Genomic DNA, 20,025 nt, shown 5'->3' with positions numbered 1-20,025 from the left:
TGTCCCCAGGGGTCACATGAATCCTCTGAGCTGTATTTTCCTACATGTGACCTAAAGACAACTTAAAGATTGGCTACTGCTTCACAAACCTTCATTTTGCCCTCTGACTTCATAAAAGTAGAAGATAGAGGATTTAGGCCCGGTATAGACTGGCAGGGAGCGGTGTGTCCACTTCAATTCTAGGGTTCCAGAGTACGCACTGACCGCATGCTCCAGAACCCTAGTCCGTATGGACTCCGTTATCATGGCAGCCTCCTGTCCACACAGCGGCTGCCATGATGACGTTTCCGCCGCGCAGCGTCCAGACATCACTTCCAGAAAATGACGTCATGGCGGCGCCCTCTCTCCTTTACAGTGCCATAAAAAAGAAGCCGCTTACAGTGGCTTATTTTTGGCAGCACATCGGTGCTGTACAGTGTGGCTGCTGTGGCACTGACAAGGGAGAAAGACGGGTGTCATGAAGCTGTCCGTCTGTACCGCACCTAAGTTGACACCAAGGTGGAATCTCCTCCTTTGGAGGTTTTATCTGTGGGGAATATTTTGACTATGTATTCCTGCATTGCAGGGTGTTGGACTAGTTGAGTCTCGTCTCTCCCACCTCTATGATTCTATGATCTATATTTCTGCTGCTTATGAAGCAGTGATGTGTTGACAGAATCCATTCCTTGATAGTTCTCTGGAGCCAGCAGCAAGAAGGTCATTTTGTCTAATGCTAAGTGGCTGCTTTTTTTGGTATCTGCAGTGAGTGTAAAAAGACTCTTGCTCCATTTCCTTTCTGAATAGTCTGCATAGTATTTCCCATTTCACTAACAATTCAGTGTCTGTGTATGATAGTACTGCAGTACTAAAATTGTGAACAATTAGCATGATGGCCTTAACATAAATCACTATTTATTTCTTATCTGTTTGGAAGTAAAATTAGAAACAATATTCTAAACTTTTTTTTTAAATTATGTTTTTTTTTTAAAGAAACAGTTTTCCTCCTGAAGATCTTTCAGCAGTCTTTTCCAAATACCTTGACCAGGAGATCATTTCTATAGAATATACAGCCCAGAAATGCTCCAAAGAAATGGACAGAAGAATGAGACCATTTGAGGTTTAAATGGAAGCAGCTGGTTTTTGAGAATGAAGAAATAAAAAGAGAATTGGGCAGCTGTTCAGAAAAAGACTATGTTTCAGTCCTCTGGCTGCCATGCATGCCTGAGCTGTCTGGCATAGTGTACATTAGTTTATGCATAATATATTTTCCACCTGTCACTTTCCTATGGAAATGAAATATACATCTCAAAAAAGGTTCACCTAGCAAAACTGTATATCATCCAGATCTAAGGATTAAGAGCACAGCTACTTTAGAAAAAGAGAACCTGGAATTGAAGTGTAAGACAGAAATGGAGCAGAGGGGAGACTAACTTATTCTTTGGACATGAAATAATGCACATCTGGCAAACAATTCTGAAAGTATATAGTAAAAATAGATACACGACTTTGGTATTCTTCCCCATTTGGCTGATAAAATGTTCAAAACTGAAATTAAACACTGCAGTTATATATATTTTTATTGTCTAATACTTTGGTCAAGATCCCAATTATTGCATTGGGAGCTTCAGCATGTTGAACTGGCCAGGATTACTGTGTGAAGGCATATGAAGCAGCAGCACTCTTGCTGAGCTGAAGCAAATTTTGGTCTAGTCATTTGGAAGGCCACCTGGGAAGACTTTGTATTCAGTTCTTGGAAAGAAAGGGGGATAGAAACAGAAGGAATGAACAGAGAATTCAAAGAGAGCTTGGGAGGCTGCAGCCTCAAAGGATTGCAACAAGTTGCTCCCAAAACTTTGGGAGCAGCTTCTTAAGAAGTATAAACTATGTGTGTGAAGGATTATGGATCTACAGTACAAGAAGGGAATTGTACTTTCTAAGAAGGTTCATTCTTCCCTCTGTTCCTTGTAGCTATTTGTAAATACACTCTTGAGAGTGTCCTACATCTCCAAAATGGGTATTGGGGGTGCTTGTGGGGCAGAAATGGGAAAGTGAGACCATCCACTGTGCTGGATTCTGCTGTTCCACCAGTGGGTTTCAGGACCCGTGGTGGTGGTGATGTGCCTTAGGCAGAAAGAGAACTTTTATAGAGATCACAATCAACCACATTTCATGAAGGAAAAAAGCCCATGTTTCACGCAATTTGGGACTGCAAGTGGGAGACTAATTTATCATTCATTTTTACAGGTATATTCTGCTAATGGGCCTTCAGGATCGAAATGAAAAACTATTTTATAAAGTGCTGACTTCTGACATTGAAAGATTTATGCCTATTGTTTATACTCCCACTGTTGGTCTGGCATGCCAACAATATGGTATAACATTTCGGAGGCCAAGGTATGTAAGGTTATACTTCACATTCAAGTAACCCTATCTTTCGTCTCTTTGGCAGGTTTTTGCTCCCCTCGCCAGCATATTTGAATGTAATCCAAAACTTGGATAATTAGGATAACTCAGACTACATTAAGTATACTTTTGCTGTAATTTGTGTTGCACTAAAAAAATAAACCGGCATTTCAGTGCTTTAAGTGCTGATGCATTTTTAAAATTCTGCTTGGTTAAGTTGGACTTGCTGAACTATCAGTACTACATTTTAATAAAAAGTAACATAAAAATAAAGAGATTCTACCCTAGCTTTATTTTAACAGTCTGAAAAATAAAATAAAAACTTCACAATGGTGTATTTCAGCTGACAAAATGTGTTAGAATGATATCAGATAATTTATTTTTCTATTAAAATGTTGAAACAGAATTTAAAAAATCACATTTAGTTGTTATTACCCTTGGCAACATTGGGCAGCCTCTGTGGTTCACATTTATTTTTCTTCCAGTTGTGTTGGTAGCCAACTTTTTTCTTTTTATCAGAACTTTCTCACAGTATATTTATACAGTATCAGTGTTTACAGGGATTCCCTTGGTTCTCTTTTCAGAGGCTATAAACTCTAATATTGAAATGTTTGAGTTGCTCGATTACTGAAATGTTAACAAATCAATATTTTTAGACGTTAGCTAAAAGGGAAAGATCTGTTTCTGTTTATAAGTCATCAGTCAGCTGTGGCTATATTAAACCTCTCTTGTGATTTATGCCAGCTTTCTAACTCTGATCCATCATTATCATCTTTAAAAGTCTTTGTTCTCTGCTATGTTTCACAATGATTAATATTTATACTAAAATGAATGTGAATAAAACTTTACCTTTCAATTACATTCTACTGATACCTTCTGTAATAGCATTAATATTTGATAGTGTTCATTTTATTTTCTGTAGTGTGCTCTTGTTATGAATACCAAGCTACACAAAATTTAATGGCAGTGGGTTTGTGATGTATAATGAAGTCTAACGAAGACCCTAAGAGGCTGGAATGTTCGGTTTGAAAATTAGTGAGCTATTGTTAGGCATTAGAAACTAGAAGATCAGTTATCACTGTCACTAAAAATGAAAATCATTTAATTGGATAAATTAGCATGTTACTTTAATTCTAGTTTTTGGAACAAACCATTCAGGTTACTTCGAAGTCTCACTGTTGTCCCCTACTTCTCTTTTACTCATTTTAAAGTTGTCTTACCACAACCTCAATTTTTTCCTCATAATACAATTTTTTCCTGCAGAATGTTGGAGTCTAACATGGAAACTGTCAGGTTGGGAAAGGCTGTCTTAAACGATGGGGTCACATCTTACAACCTATTACATTTTCTCACGGATCTGTATCTTTATTCTTTTCTTTGTACTCCCTCCCACCGTTGCCAGGTTGTACACTTCACTTAAACAACATGCACACTTCACTTAACCTTGTTTGCTGAAAGGTTAATAAAGTGCAATGTTAAAGGCAAGTAAGGAATGGTATACAGTGGATCATTGTCCTTGGTTTCAGCTAGAGTAGGGCTTCTTAAGCTTTTGGATGCCAAGGTTTTTTTCTCAGTGTGCCAGGGGCTGGCACTATATTTTTGCCCATTGCCTATATCTATTTCTTTCAGTCCTGGAAACTTTACAGCCAATGGCGTAAGGACTAACACTGGTCCATGGATCACCATTTTGCGTACCAATGAACTAGAGACCATTAATACACTGTCAGTGTAGCAATAAATAGTTGGATACTAAGATTGGTCAATGAATGAAGGGTGAACCCTTAATCAAATGTTTTCAGTGCGTCTGAGCATGTGCACAAGTGAATCACTGCACACTCTCTGCCTCCCCACTCCTAATCAAGAAATGTGATCAGTGATATAGCACTTATTTTGCATACAGGAGACAGGCATCCCAACTTCTGTCCTTGGCATCTGCAGTTAAAAAGAGCAGTATCTAACAAGCTCACTATTCTCTTTAATTTTTGTTTAGATCTCCTTTGTTTAAATCTCCTAACCTGGTAGTGAAAGGCTGATAAAATAAAATGATGTTTACACTCATAAATGTTGTCTGTCAGTGTTTTACATAACATACAAAATGTTTGAAGCAAAGGTTGAGGAAAGAATGAAAGTGCCTAGGTACTGATACTCACGATCCTCAAAACAAACATGTACTCTGGCACCTTGGCCTTGATGTCCCTCTGCAACCCTCTGAATAAGAAAAATGGGCTTAATAGCATCCAATAGCAGGGGATGGGTAGAAAGCAGGAGCAAACAGAGGGGGAAATTGGGCTTATGTGAGGAAAACTTTTTTTTCTTAATTTACAGATGCCTAATAATAACAGCAATAATAACTTACAAGGAAAGACAAAAAATGTTCATTTCAACTAAAGCCCTGCCTTGCCCAAAACTAACAGTGTTGTTGTGTCTTCAAGTTATTTTCAACTTATGGCAACTCTAAGGCAAACCTATCACAGGAAAGATTCTTCTTGGCAAGATTCTTCAGAGGGGAGTTGCCATTGCCATCCTCTGAGGCTGAGAGAGTGTGACTTCTCCAGAGTCACCCAGTGGGTTTCATGGCTGAGCAGGGATTTGAATGCTGTACGCCAGAGTCCTAGTCCAATGCTCAATCAACTGCAACAGGCTGGCTCTCATAGCATTGCCCTATGACTTTGGAGATCAGGATTTGATTCCCCACTCAACCATAGAAACCCACAGGGAGAAATGTAAGATCAGAAGCAGAAAAAATAAGGTTTTAAAAATTCTGTCTTGACTGCACCACTAATAGTCACCTATATTTAGCTCTGCTGACATGCCCTGCCTTGACTAGACTGTTAAAATATTTAATTCTATCTCCTGTTTGTATATATTTATGTGGGGTTCCTATACAGTTTGCTTATAAATCCAACATGCTTTCTGCTAACATGAAGTCATGTCTTCTGACAACAGTGGCTAGAAAGCCATCCTTCTCCCCAAAATGTCTTGGTTTTGGATCTCCCCCCTCCCCTTCATGGTGTCTTGAACTTTCTGTGTATAATTAAAACTCCTTGCATAATACTGAGACATGAGGATGCCAAATACTTTCTCCTTTCAAACTACAAAGATGATATAGACCTATTTTTTTTATTAACCTTTCATTGAAAGCATCTTTCAATACAAATGCTTGTACTGATAATTACTAGGTAGGAATTACATGATATGCAACAGGTCAGTAGCCCTAAAATTTCTCATAGCTCACAGGTTGAACAGTGGATACTTTTGTCCCCTCCCCAGCATATCATGCACTTTGTGTGGTCTGCTATATAACCTTCCTGCAGCTGTTGATTTCAGGATCTTGAGTGTCAGTATTTTTTTTTAAAATCTATACAACAGTTCTTGGGTTACAAACTGCCCTTGTCCTTGATTAAATGAAATGGGCTTCTTTTTTCTCACTGGTGAACCTGATCTTTCATAGAACAGCCTAGATATCTTCCAAGCACAAATGACTGTTTTCTTTCTACTTAAAGTTCTACATGAGTCATGTAAAGAAGATTAAAGTCAGTTACACCTGCAAAGTGTTAGTAAGCACCTGTCAAGTAGCCTATCAGTTGTGTTTCTAAACTGATGCTAATGTAATAGAACCTTACCTCTGCCTTCTAACTCCATTGGGAAAGGAGAGATCAGCTAAATTAAAATATATCAGTTCAGAGAAGCACAAGTCAAGGTTCTGTTGTGAGCATATATAGAGAGAGGGGGTGGATTTATGCTCAAATGTGTATCCCAACAATAGTTTCAAAACACTCATGTAGGAAAGTGTTCTACTTTTCAAATCTAAATCACAGTAAATGAATGACACCATTCGGTTCCTTTATTGAGGTAGTGAATATATGCAGGTGGTCTGTCTTGCATGGATTAATTGAAACTGAACCTTTTATGATGTTAAAGGACAAAGGTCAGGATCAGTTCAGATGTTACTTATTCTGCTTGAGCTTATCCTTCCTGTTCCTGAGTTCACATTCACATGATGTAATACGTGAGGCTGCGGGTTAAAAATAATGGCTGTGATGATTTCTGTGATATTCTAGAAGTTGGCAGTGACCCCATTTCCATCAGTTTGGTTTGTGGGTTGTGCTTGCTCACCTAAGCACACACTGGAGAACTATCTAAATGAGTCTTAAATGCTGACAGGTTGAACATTTCTTTTTCAGAGAAATTGCCAGGTTACTGTCACAAAGGCATGAGTCTGTTTCTGTTTTCTATCTATATAACATGAACATTATAAAGAAATGCTTTTTCTGAGAGGCCAAGATGAGGACGGCCTGGGGACTTTCTTTGGAGGTTCTTTGGGAAGTGCTTTGACAAATTATGGGGAAAATAAATTTGAATAATGTGTGAATGAATATTATTTCTGAAGTAAATCCAGCCTTTACCTTTGGAATCACCTTTGCACTATGTAGAATTGCAGATATTCTGCCTGAGGGAAACCTAATGTTTTCTACAGCGATTTTTGAGAATTTGTATCTCATGGTACCAGGAAACCTGACAGTATACACAGCATGATTTTGCAAGGTAAACTGCTTCAAATGAAAGAGGATTGTATTATATGTTCCTGTGTATACCAGTCTGGTTTGTTTATGAAAGGCTTTTTTAAAAAGCTGGGAAGAAGGAGTCCATCTAAGTCTAGAGGTGCTACACTTTCATTTTATGCTTTTTGTGTGAGTGTAACATTTGAACAGAATTATTATTATCAGTATATGCCATATACTGATAAGAAATACTTTTGAATGACTGTTGATCATTAGTTAACGAAACTGCACAGTTGACACACATGTGGGAAGGAACCTAACAGTTGTAGATGTAACCTCAGCCCTCCAAAATAATAAACAATGTCAGCTAGAAACAGCCTAATAAGAACTAAAGATAGTGAGTAGCTGACTTTGGGGACAAAGACCCCCAAAAACCCTGTGAGAAAGGGAGTGGGATAGGATATTCTGGGTAAAAGACAGTTGGATCAGTGGAGCCTTGAATAACATCCTTGGCTCTCCCAAGTCTGAGGGGGCTTCTGTCAAAATGTTCTCTCTTCCAGCCCCACTATTGGGACTTCCCACTCTGGTTGTCTCTTATCAGCACAATGCTCTTTTTTCTGCCTCTGCTCTATTGGTAAGGCCACAAATCTGTTAAAGTATCTTTGAAAGTTGCTGAGAAACTTGCTCTAATCTGCTATAACCCTTGTATGGGCAAGACTTCAGGTTTGTGAGGTCTTCTCTCTCTCTCTCTCTGTCTCTCTCCCTCCCTCCCTCCCTCTCTCTCTCTGTCTGTCTCTCTCCCTCCCTCTCTCTCTCTCTCTCTCTCTCTCTCTATGTTTGTGTATGGTTTCCCCCCCTCATTAGACCTGTAAAGGCCCAGTAGAGAAATTTAATAAGTTAGATGGTTTGAAGATGGTGGGGTCAGTTAACTGCTGTGTCCCATATGTAATACACTGTATATACAAATAACAATTTATATTTTGGTTATCTTTCATGGTTTCAATTATTCATTGAGCTTTAAAAAACTATTTAAAGTGACCTTTGAATAACTTACAAATAGCTTATAGGATTGTTTATGTTCAATTTTTTTCCTGCCATTAACTTGCTTATTGGTGCCCTGTATATTACTATTGTTCTATAGGCAGGGCCTAAAAAGCAGTTTATATGTCTCTCAGATAAACAGATCCGAAATCTCATTACAAAATTAATAAAAGTGGCCAATAGACCTGTGCAAAGATGTGGTGAAAAGCAACCAATTAGTATGCATATTTGATGAATGAGGAGCAGTGAGGCTAAGGACATTAGTACATGAGCCCTATTCTCATTGATATTTTGTGCTTGTCAATAAAAATGAAATTATACCTGTTTGTGTATAATAGCCATTATTGCATGTCTTCACAATTGCATGACTGGAGCTGTCGCCACCACTGTGCTCTCTTCCTGACTTCCCTTCAACCCCTCCTCCCTACTCTGTGCCCCACCTAGCCTGACTTTTGAATTTTTATTTTTATTAATCTGAATTTTTAAATGGAATTCCAGAGCTCTGCTAATGTGATGGAAGTTTTAAAAAAAACAAAAACAAGAAACAGGACAAAAAAGTGAATCAGCTTGCTTGGGAGTAGTGAGGGGGGGAATAGAGGGAGAGGAGGAGATCCTGACACCATGCGACTGCCAATATCACAACTGCCCTGCAGTGATGTTTTGCATCTTTGGACTAGCATGAGTGTGAGCTCATTGATGGGTTTCCCCCATCAGTACAAAAGGATGCCCCAGCCACACATGGAGAACACTGCAACTGTAGGTCGGAGGTGTCATAATGTGATAAATATCTCCAAAGTGCCATGAAAACACCATGATAGTGTCACCATAAATTGGAAATGACTTGAAGGCACACACAAACAATAAAGTCCACAGAAAATTATTAATATAGTAAGAAGCTGAAATCTACTGAGCCTTTATTTCTCAAGGCTCATCCCAAATCTTGTCTAACAAGGTACACATTTTCATTATCTGTAATTAGTTACTTTTTGTAAAAAGGGTGTAAACATTTTACATTTAACAAATGACATAAGGAGTGGATATGATGTTGCTTTTTTATGTAATGAGTAAGTTTTTGTGTTACTTTTTTCATTACTTTTTAAGAGGTTATTTTAAGGTATTTTTAGAATCATTTCAAGAGGAATTGAAAAGTTCTGTTCTTTATGCTATTCTCCTATCCCAATCCCAACAACTAAAAGAAAGCAAAGAGTAAAGTAATGTGCTATTTAAATATTTTACAGTGGTTACAGTAACAAAATGATTTTGGCCTTTGTAACAAGTTACACAACAAAGTACATTTCAAAAGTAACTTCTGAAAGACTGCATTGGCTACAGTATTTCTACTGCAATTATGATACCATACCATAATTCAGGGTGGCAGTGTGTAGAAGAAACTATAGTTCGAGGACTTCTTTTGTCTGAAATATAGATTATTGTTAAGTACCAGTATCTTAATACTGATGGGATAACTCTTGTCACTTTGTTAAGAAGTGATTTTTGCCATAAATTAATTTTTTAAAAAGCAATAATAGCCCTTTCAGGTCTTCCTTTCTCCCACCCACTCTGGTCTCATTTTTAAGCTAAAAAGTTAGGTGTGGGAAAGTTCAATGGAAATATTTTGTTGGGGTGCCAAAAATAACTTCTTTACCCAGTCCGTGGAACACCCAGGTGTTTCACGTTTATTAGCAAACTCAGTGTGTGCCGAATGAGGAAAAATCATGGCCAAGTATTCCATTTTGAAGTTTTGGAAACTGCTGAAAAGTAAAGAGGCCAGAGCATTTGAATTACGTTTCCATGTGTAATATGGAAAGCAAGGTCAAAAAAATTGCAACAACTAAACATTGGGGAGTATTGAAAATAAGCAGAAAAGACCATCTTAATTTGCTGATATTTGAAGTTTATATATAAAATGTATGGATTCATCTAAAATGCAAAACAAATACATTTTAGACAAATCCTTACATTGAATATTTTAATACTACCTATTCATTTGCTGAATATGAATATTATAGGATAGCCCTCACGTGCCATCATTGCCAGCCTACTGACTAGGTTTGATAGGAGCTATAGTCTAACAAAAAATGCACCAAGATGGAGAAAGTTGTTATAGATCACAAAGCAGCATTAGTGGTTAACATTGTAGTTCCTATGTGCGTTCAGGTTGTTTCCAACTCATGGCAGGGGTTTCTTGACAAGATTTGTTCAGCAGGCTTTGCCTTTACCTTTGAGGCTGGGCGAGTGTGACTGGCCCAAGGTTACCTCGTCAGTTTCCATGGCCAAGCCCTGGTCTCCAGAATCACAATCCAGTGCTCAGACCACTACACCACACTGGCTAGCAGTGGCTAACATGCCTTATCTGCATTACTTTTCTGATCTGTAATCAGCATCTAGTCTGCACACTTTTTCTAGGAGCCAGGTTTGTAGGCTAGGAAGAGACCCCATGTTCAGATAAAGGTATCTTACTACTGAGGCATCACTTAATAAAAGCGGTGATGGTATGGATATATCGTAACTAAGTCTCACTACACATAAAGCTGAAGTGAACTGCCCCTGGGATGGATGAGTGCTGGGTGAGTGGATGAGTGATCAGAGAGGCTCATTCTATTTTCTTTGTGTCTCTATATAAACATAATATAATGCCTGTGGTTTTCTTTTGCCTTGACATTGCAGTTACTGTATATCCATTCATTGTATAACAGTTTGATTAATGCACTTGAGATTTTTATTATTACACCAGAATGCTAATAGGCACGCACATCCATGAAGGTAGATCTGATTGATAGTGGCATCACGTTATTAAGGCTTCAATCTTATGCACATGTACCTAGAAGAAAGACCCCCTGAACTCAGCAGCATTTAGTTCTCTATAGACTTGCACAGAATTCTGATATTAAAATGTAATTACAAGACAACAAACACAATCTACATGTGGGTTCTCTATGATAAAACAGCCTTCTTTTTCCTGTTATTTTGTTGCATACAGATAGATATTAATGCTCAAATTTCCAAATTTTACCCGGTGTTTGTGATAAGTCACAAATAAGTACTATAGAGAGGGAGAGAGAGACATTATCTAATGTATTTGGAAAAGTGTGAAAGTGTGAGAACATTATTTTCTCTAATGAATTAGAGCTGAACTTTTAAAAACTGAAATTCAGCCAGATAAAGTCCAGATGCTAAATAGTTCTTTCACATGTTACCTTAGGATTTCATCCAACTTTTAAAAATTTCCATGGCAAGCTTTTGAAAGACCTCCATTAGCTCAGTACATCACTAATATATTTTAATTAAATCATAATTAAAATGAACTTAAAGTAATACCTAGCATAAAAATTAACAATATAGTGAATCTACAATATATCCTATTTCTAGAGCTTTCTTCTTAAATGTTGGATGTCTGAGAGGAATTCTGTGACCAGAGCATGATCACAAATTCTGACATTTTATCACTGTCTCAGTTTGAATCCAGAACTTGAGATCTGGTTTTATAAATGCTGTAAATGATAATGAACAGTAGCTGGTGGTTGGTATCCAGTTTTGATTCTGTAATTTTGCTGTGCACTAAATCTGTCACTCCTACCCAGAATAGGCTCATTGAAATGAATAGATTTGCCTTTCTCTAAGTTGGGTTAGTTTTAATTTAGCTGAAAATGAAAAATGAAAATTGATAACTGATAGGGAAAAAATGCAGATGCAAGCAAAAGATAACTTGAATGGGGCTTTTGCACGCAGCAGCGTGGTGGGGGCACAGTGGCATGCTCGCGCCATGGGCACGCACCCCATTCATTCGAATGGGACGTGCCACCCCTTGCACCCCATGTGCTCCCACGCAGCTCTACACGGGTTTGAGCATATGCTCAAATCTGTGTATAGTGCGGCCGCGGGCGCACTATATTTTCTTTTTGTCCATTTTCTTGATTGTCCAGCTCTTGCATACATGGTAAAGGAGAATACAATTGTTTGTATGATTCTGACTTGGTCCTTAGTTATATATCTGTGGTGGCATACCTGTGGCATGCATGCCAGAAATGGCACGTGAAGCCATTTTTGAGGGCACGTGGAGGGTGGGGAAGAGGACATCTGTGTGGCACAGTTTGGGCACTCCGCCGCATGGATGTCATCATCGCACGTCCCATCTGTATGAGGGCACACCAAGATGGCACCTGAGGTGTGTGGTAGGGTTGCTGAGCATGTAAATGCTCAGCCCCCGCGCATCCCTAGTTCGGGCCCAGGTCAGCGCAGAGTACCCGTCTGTCAAGCCCCTATGTCTTCTTCTGAATTCTTGACTTCAGTCCCCATTCTGATCTTTGGTTGATCCCAAGTATAGGAATTCTGTTACTATTTCTATTTCCTTATTGTCTAGATTGAAGTTGTGAAGATTCTCCGTGGTCATTATTTTTGCTTTCTTTATGTTCAGCAGTAAGACTGCCTTTGCACTTTCTTCCTTGGCCTTTCTCAGTAGTTGCTCTAAGTTTCCAATGTTTTCTGCTAACAGTATGGTGTCATCTGCATATCTTAGATTGTTGATGTTCCTTCCTCCCATTTTCACTCCTACTTCTTCTGTTTCCAAGCATTCTCTTTGTATAATATGTTCAAGTTGTAAAGATAGGATGAAAGGATGCATCCTTGTCTGACCCCTTTGCCAGTTGGGAACCTTTAGAGAAGGGCATTTGCCTTTCTCAGTCAGTGAGATCCTCTAGTACAGCAGACCCTTCATATTGATGGTCTAGTAACCCACAAATTTGACTGCCAAATTGAGCACCATAATATGGCGCTGTTTGTATTTTTTGCCATCTGTGTGAGTGGGGGAGGGGGATAAACCTCCATGAATCTGTACCTCCACAAACTACCAAGCCCAGGATTTCATAGGATGCAGCTATAGCAGATAAAAGTGGAAGCATAGCACTGTGATTGTGTAGTGTGAATGGCCCTCAGATGTTACATTACGAGCCCCTCCTTGCCTTTTCAAACTAGGGTGGTCAAGTAGCAAGGCTACAGCGGTTTGGTTAGGTCAACCTCTTTCTAGGCATTAGCAACAGAGAGACTCTCCCTGACATTAGTAAATGTCCTAAAATTGCTGCCCCCCAAAACTGGCAAGTACCAGACCAGAACCCATTTGCTCTATATAACTCTCAACTAGGAAAACACTATGTGCCAGTGTACACCTCCCTTCTTTGCTGATTGCCTTTTAGCTATCAATCATGATCACCATAATTAAACAGCATAATCCATGACATAATGCCCTTATGCTTTGTCACAGATCCTTCAGCCATTTCAAGCAGCTACAAGAAGTGCTACGTTTGGTTGTTTAATATGGAATTACATAGGCTTGTAGTTTGGCTTAGTTTTTTATTTCCTTATTACTAGAGCACATGCTCACCACTTTTCTTCTGCTTTCCACTTGCTATACTTAAAACAAACATTACACAACTGGATTCCCCGATTTGACTAGATTCTTATAGTACAGTGGTCCCTTGCCTTACACGGGGATCCATTCTGGACCCCCGTGTATTCCACCTATGCTTGAGCCCCATTGAAAATAATGGGGCTCGTGCTCGCCGCATGCACGCTTTCGGGAACTGGTGTGGGGCGTGAAAGGCGCCCACGTATGACGGAGGCACACTGTAGTCAAGGGTTAGGTTTCCCTCCAGGCAGCCTAGACTTTTGTGGTTATAGTGCAGCAAATTAATGGCAGAGAGGTAATGGGCAGAAGATGATTAGCAGGAAATTCGGAGTTTGGCTGGCAGACCTCCTATTTTCACGTAAATAAATTATAAGTTGCCAGAGTTCTCTTTGGCCCAGGCATAGGTTTGACAAAGAAAGCAAGTAATCATATGAAAAGAGTAACGAGATAGAGGATATAATGCTAGTGAGCTACCTGCCAACATTGCTGTTGAAACAGGGGTAATAATTCATTCATAATAAATTAATTTTGAGAGCAATTAATCTACTTGAAATATTAATAAAATTTTTAATGTTTTGGTTTGTAGGTCAACTAAGGTTTTAAAATAAATACATCTCTTTAAAAGCTCAATCTGCACAAGTTGTCACATTTTGTCTTGTTTTTAATCAGTGTTTCATCTTCATCATAATTTCGCAACCTATCCCTGTGATGTGAGACATGCTTTATGGATGGCTCCAGTCCTGAAAGCAGTCATGAGTCCAGTTAATGGTTTCAGTATTGTCAACCCTACACTCATTGCTCATCAAAATTCTTTGCAGTGTTCCAAGAATATTGGGGCACAAACCATCGGTCTCTAGGGCCTACTTTAAAAGTATATTCTAATTTACTGAAAAATTGATACAATTTTTGTGTACAGTACATATTTTATGAAGTTGTTGTATCAGTGGGTAGGATATCTTGTTGATCATGTACATAAGGTATTAAGTTGGAGTTGTAAGTCTTATTACATGACATTTTCCTTCAAGTATGAGGTGAAATGAGAAGACTAAACAATATATTAGAAGTACACTTTTTTCAAAGGAAACAGTTTGGATGAAAGGGCTTTCTCTGTGACATGTGCCCAATGGGATTTTTATTGTTGTTTTAATATTACCATTATTTATTTTGAAGATGCATGCTCCTACGTTTCAATCAAATGATGTCTGAGGTAGCTAACAACATACTACAACACACAGACACATGCACCCCCATACAAAAGGATCCAGCAGTTTTTGTTCCTCTAGCTAGTGGTAGAGACAAGACTGGCTTTCCTTATGTGCCTGTAATTTTGAGGTAACTCTTTTTCTGCTAGGTCGATTGTCCCCGTTTAAAGCCAGAGTCATTTCAGCTGAATTCTTATTGAATCACATATCGGCTACATTTTCATCAGCCTGTGGGATCTTTTTCTTCTTTCTGTTCCGCCTTCTAGTTGTGTCCCTAGATTCTAAGATTGTTCACCCAAGCCCTCAGTAGTACACAGAGATCTGGATTCAGCTGTCAGCACATTCTCAGACCCTCACTTGAGAGGTTGTCCCAGGTTCTCAGGAGCTTGGAAGATTTCCAGCAAGCCTCTGTTGCAGAGAAAAGACCTTAGCATTCTGGGCAGGACTCCAAGTCTTGTCAGCACTAGTTCCTGCAGACTCCCTTAATAGTCTCAGCCTGCCTTGATGCAAAAGCAAGCACCAGGGTTCCTTGAAGATAAACACCTTCTTCACCAGTTAACTTGTTTTCTTAAGTCAACAAGGGCCTAGGAAGCTTTTGCATCTGCCTGTGGTTTCCATCATTTCCAGTTGACCCCAGTCAGCCTTCATCTTGTATCTGCTTTTAGGAGTTCAGCTATTAGTATCTTTCTTGTGATAACAGATTATCTGAATCTATCCAGTATGAAAGCATTATCCTAAAATGAGAATGTTGCCCTGGGTCAATGCTAGGGAATTCTGGGAACTGTAGTTTTGTGAGACATTTAACCCTCACTATCAGAGAGCTCTGGTGCTACAACAAACTACAATTCCCAGGATTCCCTAGCAATGAGCCAGGTCAGTTAAAGCAGTCTCAAACTGGATTGTTTCTACACTGTGTTTTGGACCTGAAAGTCTTATTTTGGACTGCATTTTCCACTGCAGTCCTGGGAAACCATGCTAGGCTGGCCCACTCTTTGCTCTCTTTCTGCCAGCAGGTATAGATTTTTGTTTTTTTCATTTAGATAGACTTTGTCATAGCCATTAGCTTATTGCTGGTTGCTGCAGAAAAGTTCCCCTTCCCCTTTTTAAATGGTGAGTGGTTCACTTTTTTCTTCCTCTCTTATGTTTTAAATGCTATTAAACTCTTTTTTAATTTAGTCCCATTTTAATAATAAATAATAATAAAATTTTTATTTGTATACCGCCCTTCCTATGATCAGGGCGGTGAACAGCAGGTAAAACAATACAATTCATCAACAGCAAAAAAATTACCATAGACATCAATACAATAAAACTGTTAAAACCAATGTTAAAAACCCCATCAGCCAGTTACCCCTACTGTCAGGGGGGGGGGGAGACTAGCTGGAGCTTGTGTCGGGGAATGCTAATCGAAACAGGAAGGTTTTCAACTCCTTCCTGAACTGGGCCAGGGAGGTGGCCGAGCGGAGCTCCATGGGCAGCGTGTTCCAGAGGGTCGGGGCACTGATGGAATATGCCCTCCTTGTTGTGGAGGCTAATCTAGCCCCTGGTACCCTCAGTAGTTGCTGCCCAGATGTTCTGAGGGTGCGGGGCGGAATGTATGGGGAGAGGCGGTCCTCAAGGTATCCTGGGCCCAAGCCATGTAGGGCTTTATAGGTTATAACCAACACCTTGTATTGCGCCCGGAAGCGAATAGGCAGCCAATGCAGATCTTTAAGTACAGGTGTAATGTGACTGGCCCTGGAGATACCAGTGACCAGTCTGTCTGCCATGTTCTGTACCATCTGTAGCTTCCGGGTGTGGTACAAGGGTTGCCCCATGTAGAGCGCGTTGCAGAAATCCAATCGAGAGGTTACCAGAGCATGTACTACCATTTCAAGGTCCCTCTGGGCCAGGTATGGGTGCAGCTGGCGAATAAGCCGAAGCTGATAACAGGCGTTCTTGACCGTCGCATTCACCTGAGCTGTAAGGTGAAGCGATTTTAGTGCGATACTTACTTTGGTGTTGTTTTTTAAAAATCTATTATGGTTTATTTTAGCTATACAGGTTGCATATCTCTTATCTGAAGTGCTTGGGACCAGAAGTGTTTTGGTTTCGGTTTCGGTCCTGTGATTTTGAAATACTTGCATAAACATAATGAGATATCTTGGAGATGGTACCCAAGTCTTAACACAAAGTTTATTCATGTTTCATATATACCTTACACATGTAGCCTCAATGTAATTTTATATACAACATTTTAAATAATTTTGTGCATGAAACAAAGTTTGTATACATTGAACCATCAGAAAGCAAATGTGCTACTATGTCAGCCACTCATGTGGACAGTTTTGAAGTATTTCAGGTTTCTGGATAAGGGATAATCAACCTGTACTCTGTATTAAGATATGTTGTAAGCCATGCATCCTGCACTGAGCAAAAATCTGGCTATAAATAAAATAAAAATCAATTAATTACCTACATTAACATTTTTAAACAGACTGAGCTTTGCTGTTAGGGGTTCAATCACCCTGTCAGACTCCCTCTTGCTTATTGTCATTAATGAGCAATTACAAGAGAAGGTCTGTTCTGAACTTTGTCATAATTGTGTTAACATACTAGAGATAGGAAGTATGCAAATTAATTAAGGACAAAGTGTTGCTTGCCTAGTACCCAAGTTTCATGTTTAGTACAGTAATGTGAACTTAAAGCACTGTTTGGACTGAAAGTTGCCAAAGTTGTTTAATCTTGGCACTTTCATTTATAACAAAGCGCAAATGTGCTTTTGGTTAGAAGTTTCAAAGTTGGGGCTTTTGTTCTCTGTCTCCACATAAATGTAATGCACATTTAGTCAGTGAACTAATGCTGTTATCTTCAGTTATTTTCACTTATGATATTGTGATACAAATAGTACTTATCTTTCAGTTTGCTTTGATTTTCAATACTCCCACCCTTCTGCTTCCCTAGAGATGAAATCTTGGAAGGCACTAAGTATTCAGATTTTGAATAGATTTTTTTCCCTTGATGGTCAGCCAGTTCTTGGATGGTGTTGACTGTATCTGTGAAGTGCTCAGTATTCCCTATCACCAAGCAGATATTTTACTCTTTAACATAATGGGAAGAATTTGCTGTTTCTGCAAATGTATCTTGATAATGTTGTCATTTTAATATACCTCTGATTATTAAGGAGTAGTTATTCTGATATAGTGGCCATTCTGGCTGGAAGATTGTGAGATTGTAATCCAAAGTAAGTAATGTTTTCAAGCATAAGAGGACTATGCCCTGCTCTACACCTATGCAGGGTCCTTAGTCTAAATTCATTTGATAGACCCGCCTGGAGTAGATGCACTGAATTAATTAATTAATTCATGATATAGCAGCACTTATGTCCCTTTGCTCCAACTCCTCTAGTTGGGACTAGCCATTGGAGTTAGGCCTCCCTCACGCAGTTGAAATTCTCTGAAACCTCAACTAACACCACAGTTTTTTTTTTAAATAATCTGAATCTTTTAAAGATTTCAGATATTTACAAATCTGAACCTTTTTAGTTTTTGGAAGTCATTATATTTTTTAGAAATATGTGAAGCTATGCTATATTTAGAACACAAAACATTATTATCAATGGGAAACATGCAAGAAACTTCTCCTTTCCAGAGTCTTGCAAGGAAGTTTCTTCCAGGTCCTCCATGGGAATGCCATGTACAGTATTAAACTGAAGATCTTCCACATAAGAAGCTTAGGTGCTCTTCTGCTCTTTCCTTCCACTTTGCAACTCTTCTAGAGAAGGAATGTTAAGATTGCATACTTCTAATACTTAATAGTCTTCTGACATCCAAACTAGATTTCCTACTAAACAGGATATGTTTACTAGTTTTTGTGACCCATCCACTGATTCTTTTAACTGAAACAATGTTCTCTCCTAGCTGGCTTTTCTTTCCTAGTCATTATTTCAGCATCTTTATATAAAATAGATTGCCCTTTCCTGTGAGAATTTTATTTAAATCTTTTACATAAAATGAAAATGGTCTTCCTTTATACTTACTTCAGCTTGAGTTTCTCTTTCTTGAATATGAGTGTCACATATTTACTTGAGGCATCAGTAGTGTCCTAGCAGTGTTAGTATTTCCCTAGTTCTCACAGAAAGGCCACATCTAATAATTTGATCCTACCAGATTGGGTTACAAACCAGAGAATTGTGACAGATTTGATCTTTAATTCTTAGGAAACTGTTGGGAGTTATAGAAGATCACATAGTAAATATCTTGTTTTATGATGATGTAGTGAAGAAATACATTTATTTCTTAGGTTAGATTTTTTAAAACTGATTGATTGAGATGCCATGGGAATATTCTCATAAAAATGTCTTAAAATGGATCTTCATGTACACATATACAGAGTGTAGTTTGGTTTGGAGAATCTCTTATGGCACATTTTGTGTATCGAAAACAGATGGGTTCAGAACTAGTATCCATTACATACTTAGCTTTGATCCTTTCTAAAGCCTGGCCTTTATGACTGATGTACTGATGAATTTCAAGAAATAATTAGATTTTGTGAGGATGTCTGGAATCAGCAGTGTTGTTTGGGATTCTCTTTTAAACAGAAAAAATCTGCAAAATGTTGTTTACAGATACTGACAATGTCTGTTTGCTCATTTAATATCAGATGAATAAATCTACAGTGGAACCAAAGAACTTCTTAAATTTTGAAGTCGAAGGCTTTCATGGCCGGCATCCATAGTTTTTTGTGGGTCGTTTCGCTAGTATCTGTGGGTGGTGATGTTGGCGAAATGTCAGCAATAAAAACTCTTCTAGAACATGGCCATATAGCCCGAAACTTCTTAAATTGTTTAGCAACAATGGCTGCCTTAATCACCAAGCCACGTTCCTTAATGCAGTCTCTTGAAGCAATAAACACCAAGCCACATTATTTCTTACAATATTTTAAGCAGGAAAATCAACATTCTTGTATGGGTAGTTGCATGATGCAAGCTCTGGCAGTTATTTAAAGTTAAACTGAATCTCATAGTCCAGCCTTGATCAAGTGCCCATAGCTGCGGGAGGCACCCAGCTACCTTGTTCCTTTTTGTTCTTTTTATGTGCCACATGGCACCCTGAGATTTTTTATAACCTCTGCTAGGAAGGATCTCCAAGACTTGCACTTATTGTTAGCTGCCTTCAAGTGTACCCAACTCATAGTGACCCTGTGGAGGAAACATCTCCAAGACCCCCTGTACTCCACTGCTTTGCTTAGGACCTGCAGATTCAAGCTTGACTTCCATGACTTCCTTGACTGAGTCCAGCTGTTGGAAGTGCCTTCTGGTCTTTATCTCTTTGTACTACATTTCTTAGCATATTGTCTTTTATAATGAGTTATGCCTTCTCATGATGTGGTCAAAGTAGGACAGCCTCAGTTTTGTCATCTTGGCTTCTAGGGAGAGGTCAGGCTTGACCTATTCTAGGACTCATTTGTTTGTCCTCCTGGCTGTCAAGTATCCTCAGCACTCTTATTCAGCACTGCA

The 20,025-nt window shown here is 38.9% G+C and overlaps 1 protein-coding gene across 1 annotated transcript in view; it reads left to right on the top strand.

Annotated features, from left to right (window-relative positions):
* Positions 1-20,025, top strand: part of LOC121917458 (NADP-dependent malic enzyme-like) — a gene marked incomplete at its 3' end in the record, with an annotated part of 127,408 nt that overhangs the window by 37,956 nt on the left and 69,427 nt on the right. The window contains exon 3 of the mRNA XM_042443439.1: positions 2,224-2,373. Within this exon, the coding sequence (XP_042299373.1) occupies positions 2,224-2,373 (150 nt within the window). The remainder of the gene's footprint in view (positions 1-2,223; positions 2,374-20,025) is intronic.

The sequence above is a fragment of the Sceloporus undulatus genome, unplaced genomic scaffold (assembly GCF_019175285.1).
Source record: "Sceloporus undulatus isolate JIND9_A2432 ecotype Alabama unplaced genomic scaffold, SceUnd_v1.1 scaffold_19, whole genome shotgun sequence".
Lineage (NCBI taxonomy): Eukaryota > Metazoa > Chordata > Lepidosauria > Squamata > Phrynosomatidae > Sceloporus > Sceloporus undulatus.
Note: the sequence above shows the minus strand (reverse complement) of the source record. Positions and strands in the feature narration are given on the sequence as shown.